At 35.4% G+C, this 16,266-nt stretch overlaps 3 protein-coding genes across 6 annotated transcripts in view; 1 reads left to right on the top strand and 2 right to left on the bottom strand.

The window, feature by feature from the left end:
- Positions 1-890, bottom strand: part of LOC128202998 (arginine-glutamic acid dipeptide repeats protein-like) — a 100,105-nt gene extending 99,215 nt beyond the window's left edge. For all 4 annotated transcript variants that reach the window (XM_052904218.1, XM_052904221.1, XM_052904220.1 and 1 more), the window contains exon 1: positions 797-890. The gene's annotated coding sequence lies outside the window, so the exon portion shown is untranslated. The remainder of the gene's footprint in view (positions 1-796) is intronic.
- A 7,965-nt stretch (positions 891-8,855) lies between these two features.
- LOC128246119 (uncharacterized) lies at positions 8,856-9,557 on the bottom strand. Its single transcript, XM_052964318.1, has one exon. The coding sequence runs from the start codon at positions 9,555-9,557 to the stop codon at positions 8,856-8,858; it is 702 nt and encodes a 233-aa protein (XP_052820278.1).
- A 3,285-nt stretch (positions 9,558-12,842) lies between these two features.
- On the top strand, positions 12,843-15,152 carry LOC128246118 (serine protease inhibitor Cvsi-2-like). Its single transcript, XM_052964317.1, has 3 exons — positions 12,843-12,885; positions 14,477-14,587; positions 15,043-15,152. The coding sequence occupies exons 1-3, from the start codon at positions 12,843-12,845 to the stop codon at positions 15,150-15,152; spliced, it is 264 nt and encodes an 87-aa protein (XP_052820277.1).
- The last annotated feature ends 1,114 nt before the right edge of the window (positions 15,153-16,266 follow it).

Below are 16,266 nucleotides of genomic sequence, written 5' to 3'. Positions count from 1 at the left end.
CAATATTTTGTTCATCCTTTTCGGTAAATTAAAACAATTGTATTAATTTTGGTACATCTTGTGTAAAAGTGCATCTTAAGAGCCAACCCGCCTGTCTAAGTCTTGGCTACATGAGCTGCAGTATATAAAATTCCATGCGCATCCAGTTCCCTCTTTGAGATGTGCTCTTGCTCCCAAACCATAGGGATTTTGCATCCTGTCAAAATCACCTGGGTACTGACCATTAATTTCAGACCATGAGGGGACGTCACCCTTATTGCAATAATTGAATTTCATTTCAATATTTCATTGAATTTGAGTCTCGATATTATGACGAGTGAACTAGTAGAGAAACTTATTCATTTTTATAAGTAAATTCACTTAACTCGGTGTCTTATTTGGACTATACCTCTTTGAAGAGTTAAATACGCTAATTGAAATCATGGAATTCGAGGTGAGAATTTAATTGACGAGATTGTCTCCCTTTGCCGAATGCTGATAAAATGTAAACACGATAAGAATAATGTAAACAATAACGTCAACAGGAATAAAACACAAATATTTGTTACAAAACAAACTTTTAATTCAAAAGATCAAATAAAACAGAGCACGCTCGAAAAACAGGATCAGGAAAATCTAAAGAATTAAATGAAAATAATTTCTTAAACTTGACGGTACTAATCGCCGGTTTCTTTTGTTTGATACTCGTAAATAATTCCTAAAAATACGAGCTTGACAGCATAGCTTTGGCATATTTCGGCTTTGAATCGAATATCTTATATTTCCGAAATAATAATTTACAACATCAATAACTTACATGCAGTGTTTACGCATCAATCGCGATGTTGAATTTTGACATGATTTTTGTCAACTTTCCAAAAGCCGCCATGTGCAGAGCTATGAAAACTCCGCCTACTTTTTAACAGCCAATCAACGCATGTCTTTTTTTCCTCACGCACATCAAGGGAGACAAATACATTAAGATCAAATGTAATTCGCTCCCTTGGACCATTACTGAATTAAACAAGAGGTTCGATATGGTCATAGATCGCTTACCTGAGCTTCAACGTGGAGAGATTTACAAAAATCTTAAGACATTATTTTTGAAATCGATTCATTAACTCCCTATTGGACAGTCGCTGACATTGTTTGAAGCAGATTCGAATACATTGGGCACAGAAGCATTTGATTTTATCTAAAACACCAACACACCTATGATTTTCGGCTCCTGTTCAATACTGATATAATACCTAAAATATATTTTAATGTGGTTTGTGGTCACCAGGCAGGACAAGTGGGTTTCTTCCGGGTACGCCGATTTCCCTCACCGATGACAATTCCCACGTGCAAACGAGATTGATAATTAAATATAATGTTGTTATAACTCGTTTTACACTCGTTGTAAATCAAATAAATTTAAGCTAACGGACATACACATTTATGTACGGTTCGCTACGCGTGTGATAAAAAATCAAGAGAAGCTTAGATATAAACAAAATACGAAAAAATCAAGCATTTTTGAGACATTTAATTAATTCAATATTGAAACAACAATGTTTTCTTGCTTCCAGTTAAAAATTCAACAGTATTCCGGTCTTTAAAAACGGATTTCCGGATTCCAAAAGTTGGGAGGGGGGACACACAGAGTTATTGCTTATTTATTTCAACTGAAATCGGTGGTGAATTGCTTTATTTTTCATTCTTTCAAGAAAAAAGATACAATTTTCGGTACATTTCATGTATTTACATATTCTTTCTCTACACATTCAATTTATGGCAAAGCAATATAGGGTTACCAGAAATTGTAATATCAATTAATTCCACTGTAGCGGATACTGTAAGTTATTGTTTCCTTGTCAAAGTGCTGGGGTGATATTAATGTAAGAATGGTGATAGGTTTCCACATTTCGCAAGATTTCACTGAAGGTGTAAGAAATAACGTTTTTCTTAGATATTATCTAAATCTTTGATTCTTTCTTTAATACAAATTATAACGCAAAGATCACATTTAGCCTGTCTTCTTTAACTAAGATTATGTCTTACTTTTCCCAGACGAAATAGTCAAACTATATGCTTTCCGAAAATCATTGGTAAGCCCATGAAAGCCTGGGGATTGTATTGTATTGTTTAATAATTTAGACACCTATCTCAGGCCGTTATTTGAGCACCTCTATCAGACTCCACATACAGATTCCTCTCTCAGACCCCTCTCTCAGACCCATTATTCAGAACCTCAGATCCTTTATTCAAATCCCTTTCTCAGATCGCCGTTTAGATACCACAGTTAGACCCCTCTTTCAGATCCCTCATTTAAATTCCTTTTTAAGACACCTCTCCCAAACCACTCTTGCAGACCCCTCATTCAGCCCCTTTCTCAAACCCCTGATTCAGAACCTTCTATTGGAACCCTCTCTCAGATCCCTCATGCAATAAGACCCCCCCCCTATTCATACCTCCTATCCAGACCATTTATTCGCCCCCTTTCTCAAACCCCTTATTCATAACCTTCTTTTGGAATTCTCTCTCAGACCCCTAATGCATTAAGGCCCCCTCATTTACACAACTCATTCAGACCCCAAATTTAGACCCCTCAGTTTAGACCCTATATTTAGACCCCCCCCCCCCCCTCCCCCGAAGAAGACCCCTCATTTAGACTCCTCATTAAGATCCATCAGTTAGACTCTCATTCGGACCCCTTACTCGGACCTCTAATGCAGACCTCTTCTTTCTAAGCCCTCATTCTTACCCTTCATTTAGTACTCTCATTTAGACCCCTCTCTCAGACCCTCATGCAGACCCTCCATTCAGACCCCTCACTCAGACCCCTTATGCAGAATCCTCATTCAAACCCTTACTCAAACCCATCTCTCAGACCCCTCAATGAAACCCCTCATTTAGACCCCCCATGCAGGCTCCTTATGCAGTCCCTTCTTTCAGACCCTCATTTTAACCCACACACTTCTAATTAAGTCCGCTTTCTCAAACCCATCATTTAGAATCACCATTTTCACCCTTTCTTATACTACATTCGCAGGCACCTCATTTAGACCCTAATTCAAATCTCTCATTCACACCCCTCATTTAGACCCCTCACTCAAACCTCTCATACAAACCCTTCATTGGCCCCGTCATCCAGACCCCTCATCAAGAACCCTCATTCTAACCCCTCACCCAGACCCCTCATTCTAACCCCTCATTCAGACCGCTCATTCTAACCCCTTATTCACACCCCTCATTCAATTTCCTTTCGCAAACTCTCATTTGGACCCCTCATTTAGACCCCTCTCTTATACGGTTACATCCAAAATGCTTTTTATGGTGGCGCATTTCTTTAACAATTTCTCCGACAAGATGTGAAAAAAAACAGGAGATAGAGGAAAACATAGCACTAATTGTCTTGAGCTTTACACGCTAAGTTGCGTACGAGGAATTAAAAAGTAGGGAAGTCTGTTTTTCTTTGGGATGGAAAACCATATACCGCATCTATATGACGAGTTTTACCCTTTGGGGCAAATTTATTCAAGGGGTAAATATGTGCATAAAGACGCACAAACCGAATGGGGGGAGGGAATTTACCCTAGGGACAAATTTGCATTATGTCATGAGGTGGTTAAGAGTAAATTGCCCCGTGTGTATTTCATGCCAAATAAACGCAAAACCTGATAATTATTTAAAACAACAAGAGCTTTACAAACATGAACAGTCGTATAATATTCAATGAGTGGAAAAAGGATTTTGATATTTATTTCTCTATTTTTTCTAGTGGATAATGCTACTTGAGGGGAACAAATCTTGCAAGTCACTTATAATAGCTTTATTAATTTGATTAATGTATTTTTCCAACACGTAATACAGTTTGTTTTTATTAAAAATACCCAGTTTTTTAATTACCAATATATTCGCGGCAAAACAATATTCCCCGGGGCTAGCCTGCAGGCTTTTTAATGCATGCCGGTGTACAGCAAGTAAGGATCTCGATGTTCCTAACAAGATTCCGAAGTGTTAAGACATGTTAAAGGTAATACGCCACTAAATTAATAAACCTTATAGTCTTTAGTGAATTGATCGATTTGCATGCGAAATATCACCGATTTCTAGTGTCTCACGACCCCCCCCCCCCCCCCCCCAACACTATTTATTGAATGAAAGTTTTGACTTGTGTACTAAACATTAACCACACATTAGACAAAAAAGTTAAATCTAAAGATGCTCTCTTAGTCACAAATAAGATTTTTCACAATTAATACAGTTGTTTTAATATACCAAAAAGGATGAATAAATGTCGAAAACAATGGTTCTTATAAAGGATACGGAGTTTAATTTCAAACAAACCTGCAGAAAACATGGTATTTTTTCCTTACGATACATTTTTGTACAATAGTAGATCACAGACAATATTTTAGCACTCACCAATCATTTAATATTTTCCCGTTTTCAGCTATTAAATACACGGTCACAATCCTGTTATCGGCAATTAATATTTTCTATAAATGCATTTTTGGTTAGTAGTTGATTGTAAAAGAGTGTCACTTTAAGAAAATTAACAAATGTTAAATGTTACTACCATATGATCGATCAAGTTGCCAATAGTCTGATATGGTATAACTATGCTTTATTTCACTGCAATGTGTTGATTAAAAAAAAGAAGAAAAAGAAACACATGTGACAGTTAGTAGTCAATTCCGAATTGGCGTTATTTGCCCTAGAAATACAAGTATGATAAACTTGCATAGTATTCTGCAAATTCTGACCGTTAGATTTTTAATAAAAGTACATTTTCAAAACTGATATTCATTATATATTACTTATACGATTAGCATTTTAAAAATATTACTGCCATGAAATAAATTTCTCAGTTTTTAATATTTTTAAAGTATGCATATATACGTACCGAAACGGAATATACTTAACGATTAATCTAATTAGTTCCATCTTTATACGAGTTTTACAAACTATCCAACATATGCCAATGGGAGACAGATAGATTTGATATGAGTTTAATTAATAAGGATCTGAATGAATGAATGCAGACAATGCTATGATTTACCGGTACTAAGATCACACTTGATTGTTTTATAACAATTGTGACACAAGTTATTACAACAGTATATTAATCACTCTCGTTGGCATGCATGTTGTTCAGAGTTTGTGGTCTTGTGTTGTGGGGGAAACCGGTACCCGGAAGAAATCGACGAATCCGGCTTGGTGACCACAATTCAAGTGATACTATATATTCTTGATATTATTTATATAAAAATTATTATCACGGTACGTACTGGTGGTAGCGGTAGCAGTAGCAGTAGCAGTAGCAGTAGAGTTAGTAGTTGTAGTAGTTGTTGTTGCAGTAGTAGTAATAGTAGTCACCGTCGTCATCGTCGTCGTCGTTATTGTTGTTGTTGTTGAAGTGGCATCAACAGCAGCAGCGGCGGCGGCAGCAGTAGTAGTAGTAGTAGTAGTAGTAGTAGTAGTAGTAGTAGTAGTAGTAGTAGTAGTAGTAGTAGTAGTAGTAGTAGTAGTAGTAGTAGTAGTAGTAGTAGTAGTAGTAGTAGTAGCGGCAGCAGCAGCAGCAGCAGCAGCAGCAGTAGTAGTAGCAGTAGCAGTAGCAGTAGCAGTAGTAGTAGTAGTAGTAGTAGTAGTAGTTGTTGTTGTTGCAGTAGAAGTAGTAGTAGTAGTAGTAGTAGTAGTAGTAGTAGTAGTAGTAGTAGTAGTAGTAGTAGTAGTAGTAGTAGTAGTAGTAGTAGTAGTAGTAGTAATAGTAGTCACCGTCGTCGTGACGAAAAGTAGTAGTAGTAGGCGCATCATCATCATCATCATTATCATCACCCGACATCGTTGTAGTAGCAGTAGTATCAACAACAATAGATGCAATATATGCAACAGTACCAGCTGTATTTCTCAGACTTGTCAATTTAAGATTGATTTATTCAAACTACAATATAAGATAGTCGATTCTGTTCGGTGAGGTCACTCTTTTATAGACACGATTATGGGGAGTCAATACAGGGGCAGTCATAAATTTACAGAAAATGAGTCATTTTCATCGATCATCATCATCATCAGCACCACCATCGTCATCGTCATCGTCATCATCATCATCATCATCATCATCTTCATCATCATCATCATCATCATCATCATCATCAGCAGCAGCAGCAGCAGCAGCAGCAGCAGCAGCATCACCACCACCATCATCATCATCATCATCACCACCATCATCATCATCACAAATAGTTGTAGTAGCAGTAGTATCAACAGCAATAGATGCAATAACTCTTTTATAGACACGATCGTGGGGAGTCATTATTTTAAAGGGGGAGTCATTAATTTACAAATAAGTAGTCGCTTTTTATGAAGAATAATGACCGGGGGTCGTTATTCAATGGGGGTCAAAATACTTCCTCACACCGGTACCTGTTTACGCGCCGCACTTGAACATTTGGCAGCCTTAAGTCAAATTCAAATATTTTGTAAAAAATGACGCCAATCTGTACAAAGTGAATATACACAACGTTGAAAGACTTCACACCTATTGATTGTTTAACTGTTCAATTTATTGTTTGCTCAAAATCTTCATCAACAATATGAAATAATGAAGCAAACAACTGCCATGCCAATTCGTAGAGTTATTTTTAGTTCCCCACTGAGCATTGTAAAGTTGTGTAAAATCTCCTTCGTCTGTATGTGTGTGTGTGTGTGTTCTCGAACTGAGTTGATAAAAAGATGCGTTAGGCTACCCAAAACGGTATATATTTCACGCATATTTTGTCTATTGGCGATTCGGTACAAAATTTGAAAGGTTAACTAACATTACATGTACAGTTTTGGAAGTAATATTGCGCATTCTTTGGTTGATTGTTTTTTTGTTGGTAGTTTAGATAAAAAAATAAATTATTTTTTTATCAGTACCGTATATACCGGGTCCCTGGACTTAAACATTGGTTGAACTATCGTGATCTAGTACGGCTGTTAAATTAAATAGAAAAATAAAATGCAATGACGAACACACTGTATGCGTATACAATTGTTTAACAAGAACAGTGCATGGAAAACAATAGCTTTCTACATTTACAAATACAGGAACAACTTCACGTACATATCAAGTAGATAGATGGTTAAAATCCCATTTTATACCAGTTTGGAAACAAGAAAACAGACTTTCCAAGGAAAATAAAAATGGTGTTTTTAATAGGAAGGTGAATTGAAATTCAAAATAGAAACTAGTCTCTTAAATTGAAATGAAATAATGATTATAAATTTAGCCAATCTAATAATGGTTGAAGTGTCAGCTATAACCATAACTTTCTGGAATTGAATGTGTCTGGATCTTGGAAAGGATACTTAACCATTTACCTTTTTACATCTCCATAAAAAACAAACATGTGAAATTCAAGAGACAGTGGAACTGCTCACCGACATCTTTTGTAATACATATTGTGCAAATTCGCAAATTCTTATCAACATTAACAAAAGAGGAATACAATTGCTTTAAAATCAAAATGCGCTAAAACTGGTACAGAGGCAATTGCACATACTGTGATGTTTGCTTTGGTGTCTTTTGATATATCAAATATACATAAATTCCAATCACTCACCGTAAACAAGATCCAAATGAGGTATTTCGTTAGTAAATCTATCTGGTACGGAGGCTGATGCACATAACTTAATGGTGTTTTGCTGTCAAGTGATAGTTCTAATGTTAACTTAAGTCATCCAAAATATATAGATTCCAATCACTCAAGGAAAACAAGATCCAAATAAGGCAATGCGTTAATAAGTTAATCTAATGTGCTATTGGCCATACTCATTAAAATAAAAGTACTTGACGGTGCCTAATTTGTTAGTAATCCATTGAAATAAAAGCCATACGTATATAGTAGAACACATTTAAGAGCGATCTTGGTTTGGATCGGCTCTCATTCCCGTGCCATTCACCCATTCTCATACGCCAGAGTGATGATGCCATACGTACGTACCACCAGTGTTAGATTTATCATTATCAAACCTCTGACAAATGAAAATGCCTTTAACGGGATCATGGTAAAAGTTGAGACTGGCACTGTCCTGGTAGTTTTTAGTAAGTCAAATGGAGAAATTACCAGGGTGATAATCCATTTAAATCAATGACTGCCAATGAACGATATGAAAATATATAATGCTGCGGTGAAGGATATGAATCTTATAAATACTTAGAAAATATCCAGATCTGTAAGAAACATGCACTCGATCACCTTTTTCTTTGTGTTTTTTAAATGTTATTAAATATCCCATTTATATTTCTGCACAAGGGAAAGTAAGTAATGTCCCAAAATATATTTCCATGTCAATATGTTTTGAAGTTAACAACACGACCAGATCTTTTATAGTTCTATGAGTTGTGTTTCTGCACTCGTTGTCCTGATGTTCAAATTATAACAGGGCTTCCATTAAAGGAAGTTTGGAAGTATATTACTCCCTAGAAATGGGTTAAAACTTCCAAAATTAAACATTTGGAAGTACAAAAACTTCCATAATTTTGAAGAAAACTTCCAAAGTTGAAAGCTTGGAAGTTCAAAATATCAAAACCTTTTGTCAATATTACTTTTATGGTCACAATTTCAATCAGTGTAACTGTTTTTAAGAAAAACAAATCATTATAATATAAGTCTGTGAATTTGGCAAGTTAAAGTTGCAAATTATTTGATTTTTAATATACTTGTTGAAAAATAGTTGAAACAGATATTGCATTCCGGAGACTTAAACTTCCACATTTCAGTGAAAAACTTCCAAAATTGAATGTCAGGAAGTTCATACTTCCAGTTTCAAATTCTTAATGGAAGCCCTGTTACAATGTTGTTGTTATGCGCCTGTGGTTGTTTGTTTAATTGCTACTTCCATTTTTAAGCGGCAGGGTCGACTTTCACGTCATTGAGGTATGTTTCGTCATCAAGGGGCACAATATCTGTGGGCGCACATTTCTGTGTCATCATCCGCTGTCTCAATGTCTCCAAGTTCAGATCGGATTTCATCTGCTCCTTTGCCCATTCATGCATTTCAACAACAATCCAGGTTACGATGTTTTTGCACAAAACTTTGTTTTCGATCATGTGAGGTAACACTGTGTACTCTGATCCCTCTATGTCCATCTTAACAAAAATTAATTTGGGCTTAAGTGGTTTAATTTTCTCGTTGATGAATTGCACAATATCAACTGTTGGTACTTCGTACCTAGCCATGGCTTCTTTGTCTTTGATAGCGACGTCAAGGACTCCTGCGCCCCAGTCTAAGTCAAAATTAGTCTCCGAGTAAATTGTCACGTTTTGGTTTTGTTCATTCCAAACTGCATTATTGTAAAAGGTGACTCGAAACCCTTTTCGTCTGTACGCATTCTCGATGTACTTCAACCTTGTAAAATGTCGTGGATTTGCCTCAAATCCAAATGCACAAGTGTATTTTCGCCTGTCTTGAACATTTCCAAACAGTTCGTTGAAATACGGGATGATCTTAGCTCCTGGGTATAACGCTGGTTCAAATAGTTTTCGTATCTGTACGCCTTTGTTAGATCCAATGTCCAAGTATACGTAGCGGCATTCTTCTCTCATAGCTGTATTTGAGAGCAAATAAGCTAGCAAAATCCAATATAACATTATAATGAATACTATATGCCATATTCGTTTATAGCTAGTAACGCTCATATTTTTTTTTAAGAATCAAACATAAATATTCAAAATATAGCATGTGCAAGGGTGTTCACGTTTGCTAAAAGCACTAGACCATGGTAATCATTTAAAGAAAATGACCGATTGATTCATTCAATTTTGATGGACAGTCGGGGTGCATCCAATGTTTCAAAGGTTGTAGATTGGCATTTGAGCATGAATCTTTGGCTGTAGTTAATCTAATAACACTAAACTATTCAATCGGAACACCTCGACCATTATCCAACATAATTGTTTATCTCGAAGCTTAGAATTGTTTATCTCGAAGCTTAGAATTGTTTATCTCGAAGCTTAGAATTGTTTATCTCGAAGCTTGCCGGGGATGACCGAGTCCTTACTATTTCAAACTATTTACTGAAGAGCCAATGATTTGTTTTGTTTGTCTGTTTATAAGGTTGTATATTCAATATTAAATACCTTTTGTTCTACATTGGAAAATAACTCCACCACTACATGACAAAAATTTGTATGATAAATGACCCCACTGTATACATACTCTTCCATTAAGAATAATAATCCTATGTAATATGTGACAACTAGCCATTGTAATTTATGTATTTCCACTTTGACTTTATTTGTTCTTCTTCGTGTTTTTCTTGCGTGCTGCTCATGTTTATTGTACATGTATATATAATTAGCGGATCCATGGGGACGGGTTACTTTGACATACTATGTTGTACTCATGACTGAATTGTTTATCTCGAAGCTTAGAATTGTTCATCTCGAAGCTTAGAATTGTTTATCTCGAAGCTTAGAATTGTTTATCTCGAAGCTTGCCGGGGATGTTGTACTCATGACTGAATTAAAATATGTTCTTACAAGTGTCGTGGTTTTAATAATACTAAAACTTAAACGCCGCATGTTACAAGTGAACATGAGAAATAAATGTATTCCGAATATAATGGTGAATGTTTAACATTAATAAATGGTAGAAGTGTTGCTTTATTACTCAGAAATGTTTTGATGTTAAAGTGTACAATAAGTTTAATACAATAACGGACATTTTTTATATTAGATTTACTGTATAATGATATGTCTTTTCCGTGAGCAAGTATGTATGAACCAGAAGAAAAACAATTTGTAATAAATAATTATGCTAATTGACTTCAGAATGGCATTTGATTTGATATCACAATTGAGAAAACTATATCATTTTTTAAGTTTGGTGATAAATTCAAAATGAATTCACATGTACAACGCTGAAGTTGCTGTGCAGATAAATGTATATTTCTATCAGTTTTAAAATACTGTATAGAGCTTGTTTATATAGACATCTTTTTTCTCCATACTCATTTATTATGTTTTCAGAAATACTTGCTATTAAGATAAAAAATGTAAACGTATTTGTATCGATGGTGATATAATGATATGGAATATAAGATTTCATATAAAGTAAAGTAAAGTAAAGAAGGATCTTTTAGTGAACACATTTCCATTTTCTGTGCAATTATCTAAACTAATAATCTATTCCCCTCGGCTCCTCATCAAGATCTATCTAAAATTCTTCGGTTTGATATCAAATTCAGATTTACGTTGAAATATTATGAACTTATTGAAATAAAGTGGTATTTCAATTTGCACTATTTTAAACCGCATTACACCATACGCCATATTTTGTAACCCCGGCGAATTAATTCTTTTAACATGTCAAGCTAAAAAGTAAATTTGACGATTTTGCGGTACTAAGGCCAAAAAAATATACCTGTGTTTCCGGTAACATGGCGAAAAAAAAAGGTCGGTCGGTCGGGTTTATTTTTTATTTTTTTTTACATTTCCGATTTTATGCGAAATTCTGTTGCATTTAATCAATTATATTATATCCAAGCTTTCCATAATTAACAAAAAGTCAGAAAACCCCCAGCTATGTTTAATATCTGAAATCATTTCCTTGCCTTCGACTACCGTATTTTCCCGCCAATTTTGCCCATGATTTTTTTTGTATAGTATACTCCTTAATATGACGCGATCGGTTTTTAGAACAAATCCAGCACTTCAATTTATACAAATCTATGATGATGTTCTAGCGAAACAGTCAATTATCAACTAAAGTTGTTAATTTGCTTGAAGAAAATCGCCTTTTCTTGTCAACTGTTTAAGCTCTCTTATGTGAAGGTAGGTTAATAATAAAACAAGTAATCGCGGATATTTATTTTACGTTTCTTATTTAATTATTTATAATTCATCAATATTCTTGTAACAATCAAAGTTTCATTCATATTCGTGGTGAATTCATATTTTTTTCGATCGTATGGTATTTTCTTACCAACCTAGACGAAATCCTGGCAATCAGATGGTATCATACGGTATCCAACCGACCTATTTAAATACAAACCATAGCTACGCGTCTTTGATCGTATAACCGCTCGTGCTCTGACGTCACAAATTGTACCGTTTGATCTGCAGCCGACACATTCCTATACATGTTTTGTTATAACTTTTGCAGGTTTTTGTTTGGATTTCAGTTGATGGGACTTAAATTATGCGAAATAAATAAATATTGATAACTGCGGATAAGTTAATGTAACGATTAATGAAATGTGAACCTCGCAGTTAAACCTGCATGAATTTGCAAAGCCTAATCGTAAGAAGCCTGCATGATATACACAAAGCCTAATGTATAAAAGTAGGTTCTATTTTGGACATAGATAAATAACAACGCGAACTATATCCTGAATATATTCATTATGAAGACAGCAAAATGCATCTCCTGTGATCATCCACAGGATTTTCGTAAAAACGGGAGTTCTTAGCCCTGGGAAGTCATATTTTAAATGAAAAATCAAACATAAACTTTTTGAACATAATTAAAGACACATTTATAAATGCACACGTCTGAAGCGACAGTTAAAAAATAAATAAAAGTTAATCCTATGCTGTTAGTTTTGTTTTTCAATAAATCATGATTAACAGAGGTCATTGGAAGCATATTCCCGCACGAAACTACACATCTACGTGACAAACGGTGTCTTAATGTGAAACGGTCAATTTTAGGCTTGTGCAGATATGTCCGTCCGCATGGTCAACAGTCATGACTTGGCAGGTCAATATCAGTATTTGTCCAAGATAGCATAACTGACCACAACTTTGACCAAACGTGGACACGTAGGCATGGATATATAAAGCTGGGGTCTGGTACCAGCCGTACACGGATCTAAACAACCGATAACAATGAAGATTGCTCTGAGCTGCGTTGTTGTGCTTGCCTGCCTTGGTAAACCTTTTGGTTCTATTCATTTTATTTGTCAGAGATAAAAATTTACTAGTAAAATTTGTGAAACAAATGCTATATGATTTCATATGTTATTTCTATGTGGGAGTCTGCCCTGTTTTTCTTCAATAAAACATTGGATTGGTGTTACTGGCTGGAATGAACACACCAACACCATCATACATGATATTTGGTGACCTTTGTGTTTTCCCTTCTATGTTTAAACAAACACCAGAATCATTTCATACTGGACAAGGATAATAAAAGTTATTTTTGACTTCGAAACTAGTTAAACTTATAAATTTATTAACTTTTTAATGATTTGGTGTCAAGACGTTTGATTAAATCTGTCTGGATTGAAAATATTATGTTTACTTTTTTGTGAACTTGATTTATTTTCTGACATTTGGTATATCCAAAGTTTTCTAAATAGTAATTGGTTAATTAAGGCTTGAAATAAAATGTAGATGTATGTACTAAACAATGGCATTGTAACTTAGAAATTTCATCTGTGGGCAACTTTTATAAATATATTAGAGTGAACTTTCGCCAATCAAACTGTATTCAGTCATTAATAATGTCCCAACTGACAAAATATTTGGTACGTTTCATATCATGAAACCATAAACTGCCAAGTTAACTTGGTCGATGGCAGAATTTGCTAATTCATGAACTATATTGTCCAGTTTGTTCAGAAATATGTGATAAAATCGGAGTAAAATTTGCCGCAGCTACCAGCCCTGCGTTCAGTAAAGATGTTTGCGGCGAACGTTTGCTGTTTGGTTTCCCGCTTAACTTTTATGCGCTGCGTTGCAACAGGGATACAAAACAGAACGTTTGCGAGCGTTTTGTAAACGCTCGCCATACTGAACGCACTGCAGATGTCGAACCCGGATAGAATAACATATACATCCGGGCACCGAATATATAAAGTTAACGTACAACTCAGCTACCATGGTGCTATTGTGCTGACCTGACTAGACTGCCTTCGCTTTAACTGTGATAAGGAATTCGACCCCAAAACAAGCCACTTTGCTGATGGCTCTATTTACTTTAATGTGAACTGTTGATGACCGGTGACCCCATGTTATGTTGGTACCATTTAAGAGGCAATTGATTGCTCATAACGTAATAGTTAGTTGACATGAATTAAAATCTTAATGATTAAGAATGGGCGGATGAGCAAAACGAACGAGGCCTTCGTAATCATTAAAGTTTTAATTCAGGTCATCTTACTGACTTAAAATACGACCTCATTGGTTGACATATTGTCAACACAAAGATCTGACGCAGGGATTGTGTATCGGATGAGTGGCATTGGGCGGACCTTTAAACACCCGCAAAAATTAAAATTCTTAATGATAAAGCCTATTACTTAATGATAACCTATCAGGAATTTCATTGGCTGTATTCAATGTAGGTTGACTTTTAATTATTGGTAAAATTGACGTATTTTACAAAATCTTAACAAATAACAAAGATAAATAGAAGAACAACATTGCTATACTTGACTGAATTATTGTATCAACAATCAAACACAATTCAGCAGAGGCTTGATGATCAAACTACTGAAGCATTAACCTTGTACTTTCAGCTTTGGCCTATGGAGAGGAGTGCAGGGACACCGGAGACTGTGGTCACGTGTCCTGCCCGGAGAACGACTACGTGCTCGAGTGCCACAACCGTCAGTGCACGTGCACACACAGTGAGGCCCTTTCGCATATACTTGCTCAGCAATTCAATCTAAATCGTTATAACTTGGTGTTTATCCTATTGAAAGAGCGCATTTAATTAAATTAATTGACCCATAATTATTTATTATTTTTACAAAGTACATGGTCAAGAACATATAGAATATGCCATGAAATAGGTCAACGTGTATTGGCATTTTATGAAAAAAGCAAATAACACAAATAAATATATACGTACGAAATGAAATAAGAATAGGTTGAATGATTAGCACTAGTTCAGGCCTATACTTTATTTGAATGATTTTCTTTGCTTATTTGTTCATTTAAAAACTTCAATTGTCACATGGATATGAGGTTTTATTTAAAATATTTATTATATATCAACATGAATCTAAACGCCGGAGAAGAATTAAGTTAGAATCAATTGCATGAAAACGGGACTCGGTTAATACTATTGGTATTATTTCAGCTTCTGCCAAATGCTCACTCCCAAGCGACTGCAGCGGAAACCGATGCGACCGTGACTGGCACTGCGTGGACGGCGCGTGCCGCTGTGGTTTCGGATTCGGCGGCCGATAGAAGCCGCCATTCGACTTAGCTTTGTGTATTTTTGTTATCTAATAAATTAATCGTTACATGATGGTTTTCTGTTGCTGTATTTTCCGTTTCTAAATTTTAACTTATTATTCAACTAGACTAAGTGTAGTATTTGTGTGTTCAAATTGATTATTGTTTGTATGAGTTTGCATTTTGTCATTTCCGGTCCAGACCCGCTCTTCTTTAAGAATAAGTAGATAACAGTTTAGATTGAAAAAGGCATGTTGATAGATTCTTATTTATCTAAAAATACCTCCAACAACCCGGAGAGTGTGCTTCAGAGCTGTTAATGTCTTAGGAACATAATGAAGCAACACTCAAGAATAGATAAAGGGCATAGGGAACCAACTACTTAAAATATAGATAGCATGAAGTGGCAGTAGGCGGACATTTAAACAGCCACGAAAGTTGAAATTCTTAATGATAAAGCCTAGCTAGAACTTAATGATTGCCTATCTGAAATAACATTAGCTGAAAATGCGCGGAGCGCGAAAGTTGACGTTCTTAATATTAACGCCTAGTACTTAATATTGCCTATCTGCAATTTCATAGGCTGAAAATTTAGGTTGTTTTTAAATAGCAGTTAGAATATAACCTACATTTAAAGCCAATGAAATTGTAGATAGGCAATCATTAAGAACTAGACTTAATCATTAAGATTTTACTTCATGTCATCTTACTGTCACGTAGTATTGTAACGATTCTTGCTATAATTGCAATTTCGAGATTATATTGGACACCATAAAACATTTAACATAACAAGTGAACACAAGCGTTCAAACTGTTCGAATATCATAGAGTTTCAACTTTCCCTCGTAGAAGCATAAACTATGTCAAAAATAAAGTTATGGTGATGCATAGAACAGTGTGTGTATACCACGTGATAAATTGCGTCATAAATGCTACGTCGGAAGGCAATATTTTGCTTCGATTGAAGACTTAAAATGGTATGCTTTAAATGAAACATAGCGCAGTCTATGCCGTTTACGGAGCCCCGCCTTCGATCTTTTACCAAATTTTGATTGAAAGTTTAGTTTCTTATAACACTTCGACAAACCTTTTCACGATACGGCCGTCTGACAAAGCTCTGTCAAAT

This window comes from Mya arenaria, chromosome 9 (assembly GCF_026914265.1).
Source record: "Mya arenaria isolate MELC-2E11 chromosome 9, ASM2691426v1".
Classification (NCBI taxonomy): domain Eukaryota; kingdom Metazoa; phylum Mollusca; class Bivalvia; order Myida; family Myidae; genus Mya; species Mya arenaria.
Note: the sequence above shows the minus strand (reverse complement) of the source record. Positions and strands in the feature narration are given on the sequence as shown.